Source organism: Pinus tabuliformis, chromosome 5_2 (assembly GCF_031772625.1).
Source record: "Pinus tabuliformis cultivar Carrire ecotype Pingquan chromosome 5_2, CPIR1, whole genome shotgun sequence".
In the NCBI taxonomy this organism is placed as follows: Eukaryota; Viridiplantae; Streptophyta; class Pinopsida; order Pinales; family Pinaceae; genus Pinus; species Pinus tabuliformis.
The window spans coordinates 267,939,287-267,946,558 of record NC_142306.1 but is presented as its reverse complement, the minus strand read 5'-3'; the positions used below and the strand labels follow the sequence as shown (position 1 = coordinate 267,946,558).

General features: G+C 31.3%; 1 protein-coding gene across 1 annotated transcript; it reads right to left on the bottom strand.

Annotated features, from left to right (window-relative positions):
• Positions 1-3,497: 3,497 nt before the first annotated feature.
• On the bottom strand, positions 3,498-5,592 carry LOC149158547 (bidirectional sugar transporter SWEET3-like). The gene is made up of 6 exons (XM_089437765.1): positions 5,489-5,592; positions 5,320-5,356; positions 4,999-5,221; positions 4,367-4,528; positions 4,158-4,277; positions 3,498-3,938 (listed from the first exon to the last, which is right to left on the bottom strand). The coding sequence occupies exons 1-6, from the start codon at positions 5,523-5,525 to the stop codon at positions 3,876-3,878; spliced, it is 642 nt and encodes a 213-aa protein (XP_089293891.1). The 5' UTR covers positions 5,526-5,592; the 3' UTR covers positions 3,498-3,875.
• Between the last annotated feature and the right edge of the window lie 1,680 nt (positions 5,593-7,272).

The following is a 7,272-nucleotide window of genomic DNA, read 5'->3' as shown; positions in this document are numbered from 1 at the left end:
TATCCTATGAGTAACAAGATGGTTCATGGTTGAATGATATCTCCTAAATGCATCTTGGCCTTTAGATCATTTACCATGGATTTCAAGCCCAAAACTAATCTTCTTTACAAAATAAGCCCACACAACTTGCCTAAAATGCGGTTATTCATAATGGTCTTGTAATTAGAGCGAATTATTTTATCCCCACTCTTAAGGATAGGTACAATCAGGCTTTGTGTGGTCTAAAATGTGGATGCAAATTAGAGTTTAATTTAATGTCAACCCGAGAAGGTAAACTTAGAAGTGCTTATCTAAAATATATAGATCTAGAAAGATTCCTAATTTGTCCAAGATCTTAAAGTCCCCTTACAAGAACATATTCAATAAGATCTATTTCAATAACTAATCACACCTAGATCTAACAATTGTTTGAGATCTATGATTCTCTTACAAGAACATATTCTACAAGATCTCTTCCAAAATTAGATCATCTAATTGAAACTTAAAAGAGGAAATGAAGTAAACCTAGATCTAATCATTGTATGAGATCTTATGGTTCTTTTACAAAAACACTTTCAAATAATATCCTTCCAATATTAGAACATTTAATAAAACTTGAAAGCTGAAATCAAACAAAAACATAAAGTAAATTATAAACAAATAAGCATGCAAGTGAGGCCATGGGAGGCCTCCATAACTCCACAAGCATGCCACTTCAATGGAGACTCAAATGTAGAAGAAAAATTGAAGTATGATCCTTTATTTTAAAATCTCCATTACAACCAACTCTAAGATTACAACTCTAAGCTTCTAAGATTACATACTCCAAAATTCTAAGATTACAAAAACTTCCAGATTACCAATGGAGGAGATTGTACTCCTATTTATACAATGGGATGAGTAACAAACTCGTAATTATCATCCACTAATCTCTCTTTAGTTCCATAAATCTCGGAACCATTTTTAACTACTTTCCCATTATTACAAAATATGATCCATTTGAATCCTCCACAAATCTCTCACATATCTTGGATAAGATATGCCAACCAAATCCTCTATGATCTTCTCCTTAGGAATTGGATAAGATATGCCAACCAAATCCTCCGTGATCTTCTCCTTAGGAATTGGATAAGATATGTCAACCAAATCCTCCATGATTTTCTCCTTAGGAATAAGATAAGATATGCCAACCAAATTCTCCATGATTTTCTCCTTAGGAATAGGCTTGCATAATTATGTCCTTAATATAGTGGAGGAGATATGGATAAGTCTCTTGGAATTAATTCTTCACATATTTGCTACACATCACAAAACTCACATATTCTTGAGATATATAAAAATATGTATATTTTCTAATATTTAATCATAAATTCACTTGTAATACAAAAATGAATAAAATGGAAAAGAAGAAGGCGAAACCCAAATGTATTTATGAAAATGATATGATAAAAGGTTAAAGGGATGATGAAATGTAAGGAATAGTGAAGAAAAAGGTGGATGAAAATATGACATTTTTGAGTCCCAACAGGGTTCGTGTCCAAGGTTTAAGGAAGCCTTACTTCATTGCCAAATTAAAGATCTTGTGTATGTGTGGGATGGGGATAAGTTCTCCCATTTTAGAAATTTGCACTTGGTAGCCTTCAATATCCTTAGCTTTCTCATTAGCGAGTTGCTTAACTCTAAACTCAATATCTTCCAAAGAAAAAATATCATCCTCTATAGGGACATTCAAAATGACGTCCATAGCATTAGGGTATCCATAATGTTTTTAAGGTAAATATTCGAGTTCTTCAAGGGAATTAAATGATTTTCTTTAGCCTTACGAATTTGAATTTTCCTCTAAAAATTTTGAAGGTCAAACTTAGAGAGTTGTAATAATGATGATAATGATAATGGTTAACATCCACATTTTCTCCTTAAATTTTGATATAATAATATTTTTAATATTGTCCCTTTTGTATCAAATGATCTTTTTATTTATTCCTTGATGATTTAGTCAAGATTGGGCATCCTTAGGCCAACCCCGCTCGAATTGAGTGTAATTGTGGGTAGATTTTAAGGAGATTTTAATAAGATTCTTGTATTCCATGTTGTTTAACTTGTTCACGATTATTCTCCCAATGGGGAAAAGGCTTGCTTTGAGAATAGAATAAAGCATATTTCATTTAATTTTGAGAATATAGGTTATAAAATAATTTTCGATACGCTCTATCATTTTTAGGACTCTTTAAAGATACTACATCACAAAATTTGCATCCATATAAATAATAGGAATAAAAATTTATAATTGTTTTCAAGCCTATAATAAATTTTCCATCCTCTATTTATCATTTTTCAATATTATGATTCCAATTGAGTTTGTGATGAACATTGGTTCCAAAATATTTATACAAAAATACTTCCTCCAAATTATCTTTATTATATATAAAAATATGATAAATAACTTTATTAGATTTAATAGTATTAACAATCATACTTGTATTGAAAGCCAAAAAAAACCTTAAAAAAAATTGTTTTCAAAAGCCAAAAAACCTTAAAAAGTTTTGTTTGCAAAAGTTTAAAATAATTCTGAGTTATAAAATATATATCATTAAAATAAATAAAAAAAATTATTATTATATTACTAATAATATTTATGTAATTAATTCGATCTTTTAATCTAATTTGATTTAATAAAATTATTTTTATAAATTAATATATAATTATTAAAATGTCCACATGGGGTAGCTCAAGCGGCAAGGGCGGTGGAAATAAAGTCTCACTTAATCGGAAGTCTTGGGTTCAAATCTTATACATAATAGACATGTAAATCAGAGAGACATAATAGACATGTAAATCGGAAAGTCCCACCCTAACATACAAAAAAAATATATAGTTATTAAAATAATAAAATTTTAAATAACATAATTACCCGTAAAAACCGATCATTCCGTTCAGTATTCCTTTATCATTTTCTTATCCATCTGTATCATTATTTTACTTTCAACTTTTATCGTGATAAAAATATCAAAAAGTTCCTTCCATTTTCAACTTATACCAAAATCTTAAAATATATGAATAGCGATTCGTAACTTTTATATAATTAGTATGTTTTCAATATTAATTTATAAAGTATTCAAACATTTCAATTCTATTCAAGGTTTTAGTCAACAAAATCCGCAAATGAGTCATTCCGAAAAAGTGTCATTCCTTTGAAGAGTTTTACAGAGAAATGATAGAAGGTGTAAAACGGAATCCGATTTTGGAAACATTAATTTATATCATTGCAAACATTTGTAAATGAGGTGGGGCCAGCTTACGATTATCAACCGGCTTGTAAGGTGGACAACCTGACGGAGGAAGAAGCGATGGTTTAAAATAAATAATTCCTCCTGATAAGGTGAACAGCACTCCAAACCATTGAGAAAATATATATTATGTAATTATTATTTTTAAAAAGCTAAAAAGTACTATTGGACGAGCACGCTAACGCACAGATTACGGTACGATACTAATATTTGTAAATAAAAAATTCTGAAATAAAATCTTACAACCTCGGGCATCCGCTCTTTCGATGACTAACGGTGGAACATCATATGATACTAATATTTGTAAATAAAAAATTCTCAAGTAAAATCTTACAACCTCGCGCGTATACTCTCTTTTCGGATATAGCCACGTCTATTGGTAATAACCCTCGTGAAAACGTATAACAAAAGTTGCATACACAGTCCAAACTTGCACACATTTGTCACTTCTCCCCAACCGAATCGAAGGCATGTTTCATCTTCTGGATCTGCACCATTTCCAGGCTCTCTTCACCTGTTTCCTCTGCATCTGTTGAATCTGTTTCCTCTGCAACTGCCTTCTCTTTCAACCCAATCTCTGGATCAAATGGACCCACTTTCTTTGCTTCATTACATGACTGCTCCCGGTACTATTTGGCCTATGCCCAATGGTACGCCAATTATGTTTGGACACTGCATTGGCAACAGCACAGTGTAAAACTCCGATTTTAAAAATGAATCTTTAGTACATCGATTTTAAGTAATATATATGAGAATGTTTTGGAACTCGAGAAGATAGAAATAATTAATTTTTCTCCGATCGAATATTCCTGAAATCTGTAATCAACTAAATTCAAAATTGAACAGATATATCTGCAAATGTACAGAGAAAGGTGGTGCATATCATGTTACCGCTAGGATGAGGTTGTTGTCGAGAAGGAAGTAAATCATCCATAAACAACTGTTGATCAGTGCGAACACGGAGAAATGGATGGGCATGTACTCCACACTTTTCGTCTCTATCACCGACCACTTTTGTACATTTCACAGTGCCAGTAATGTCAAGGCGCATTCGATGGAGATAAGTGACAAAGTGGCATGGGATGGAGTTAGATACTTACAGCATCGGAAAGTGGAGAACCATACATAACCACAGTGACAACCATCCCCGAAATCCCCACTAGCTTTTTCTTATCCTTCTGAACCCCAAGAGCAACCAGAGAAACTGTTGAGATGCAGGCAAACACCAACGTCACACCTACCATTGTGGTCACCATTCTTTTCTGCACACCAACAAAGAATCAATTATTCATTATTGTCATTTTCATCTTAATTACAAATTTTGAAAATATTTTGAAATCTATATTATGCTTATCAATTCATTCACCCAGCAAAACACAAAAAAAAACTAATTACTAATTCTATTATGAAACAATAAACACATTAAAAGAGTAATTTTATTATGAAACAATAAACACATTCTGCAGATACATGTCTAACCTCTATTCATGTATGTAGATAGCGGAGATCTATCCAAAAATATCAACACAGGGAAATCTGTCACAAAAATAGATAACATGGCCTTATACGGTGTAAAAGTACAGTCACATATAAAGGTGTTGTTAACCCAACAACAACATATAGAGACTGGTTTAATCTGATATATACAGCCACTTTTAAAGTCCATAGCAGAAAGTCTAAACATCTGGTGCATATTATTATTAGATAACAGACTAGGAGTATTGAAACCTGCCTTGGCTGTGGGTATGGCGTATTTCAGAAAGATACAAACGAATATAAACTCCAGCACGATTCCGACCCCATTGATGGTCAAGACCAAGATGTTGTCCAGACCATTACTGATGAGAGGCGAGCCATACCACGAGTAGAGCAGAGAATTTAGCAGAGCTATCGCATATGGGAACCCTGAGAAACTCTCTGTCGATCTGTTTCTTATCACTCTCCTAAATGTGACCCTGCATCAAAACATTTACAACATCGATCTATTATTTGGCATACACTTCTTTGCGGAAATTATAAGGCAGATACTCGGAATAAAAGTGACAAATCTTACATTGGTGCTCCATACAATAGCAAGGATGCCGCGTTTCCTGTTACATAAAACAGCAAGGAGTGCTCCCGTTTTCAGTCATCAATTCAGCTTAAAACAAACCAGAAACCTAAAATCCAGCAACTGGAAATTTGCTTAAAACTTAAAAAGAGTGGAGAGGATGAGGACGGACCTAGAATGCCAACTATTAAAAGCAGGTAGCTCCTCATTTTTCTCCTGTGAAGAGTCTAACAGAACCCAAATGGAGTGGGTAACGAGACAGAGAAGGAATGGTGCAATAAGCCAAGGGATTCAGAGGTATTTATTGAGGAATTTAGACAAAGGAATTCACGAGGTACCGCTTTCGGTTCCATCATGGCCCACATGAGGTCATGGCATGTCTAAGCGACGTGGAATGGTGCCCTTTGTTTCTTCACTGGCAACCACTACACTAACCTCAACCTCAGATCTCATTTGTTATTTATCATTACGTTGATTCCATCAAGCTCGCTCTCCAGATTTCACGCAAGCCATTTCTATGTCAGCAAAATCGAACAATGACGGCCGGGTAATTTTTACTGCAAGTGCTTTCCCTGTAGCTGCTGAGAGACATGAAAAATCGATTAGTGACAGCGGGGTAAGTTTTAGTGTAGCTTCCGAGAGCCAAGACAAAAAATTATAAATTATAGTATTAGGTTCTATTTTATCATTTATTTATCCAAAAACAAATTATTATTATAAAGTTTGCCCTTGTAAATATGAAATTTCGGAGTTATCAATAGTGATCCGGTAGGAAATCAAATTGGAAATTAGTCTTCATAATCGGGTAGGAAATTAAATTGGAAATTACGGAAATTAGTCTTATTACGAAGAGAGTGGGTTTGTAGCTTATTTTCAAATTTTTTTTAAGGAAGCTAGTCTTATAATATTATATGAAAAGTGGGTTAAAGAATAGATTTGTATGCCAAAGTTTTTTCAAAATAAAGTTGACAAGTTTGAAAATGATTGATGAATTAAATATATTAATAGAAGATAAAATGTCAATTTTTATTTTATTATTAAAATACGTATAAAAGAATTAATAAAACCGTCTAGCAAAGACATATAAATAGTATTAATAAAATTATATATATATTTTTAATTTATAAAAAAAATAAAAAATTAGATTTATATAACTTTGAAGTATGAGAATATATTTTTACAATTTTAATTTTTTATATCTTAAATATTTATCAATTTGGAGTAGTCATTTTTGGTTATGTTATCACCCATTTTTAATACAATTTTAGTTTTTTATATCTTAAATATTTATTAATTCATAGTGTTCATTTATTCATTAAGTGTATTTAAGATAATGTATTATTACCTTATTTTATTTTAGAATTTTTTTCCTATAATGTATAGACAATTTTTTATGAACTAAATGTTTTGGACGTATAAATATTTTCAAAAAAAATGTTGTGTGTAATGTGAACATTAGATCTTACTTTTTATGTTTTAGAATCCAATTCTTAATATTTATCTTATAAAATTAATATGAATACTCAATCATTCTAATCATTTCTTCTTTCTCTACTTCACCTCCACCAATAAGATGATGAATATAATGATTTCTAAAATCTAAAATCTCAATTAGTACTTCTCATTTCTTCTTTTTGTTTTAAAGGAGAACTTGCAAAGATTTTTTTATTCATGCATCCAATATGTCTTCTTGTGTAAAGTAACACTTCATAGAATTTTTTGTTCTAATTTTTATGTTTCATGTTACCAAACATTATAAAGTAAATCAATCTTTTTATCAAAAAATTTTATGTTTCATGGTACCAAACATTATAAAGTAAACCAATCTTTTCATCAAAATAAATGTCTTCTTGTCTAAAACAGCACTTCAAAGTATTTTTGACATTAATTTTTATATTTCAAAGAAACAACCATTATAAAATAAATCAATTTCCTTTTTTTTTACAAATTCAGAAA

Excerpts from the sequence above, each read along its gene's own strand:
- LOC149158547 (XM_089437765.1), bottom strand. The coding sequence starts at position 5,525 with ATGAGGAGCTACCTGCTTTTAATAGTTGGCATTCTAG. Across the intron at positions 5,357-5,488 it reads TTTAATAGTTGGCATTCTAG|GAAACGCGGCATCCTTGCTA; the intron begins GTCCGTCCTCAT and ends TTTATGTAACAG. Across the intron at positions 4,278-4,366 it reads GTTCTCCACTTTCCGATGCT|TGGTCGGTGATAGAGACGAA; the intron begins GTAAGTATCTAA and ends AATGTACAAAAG.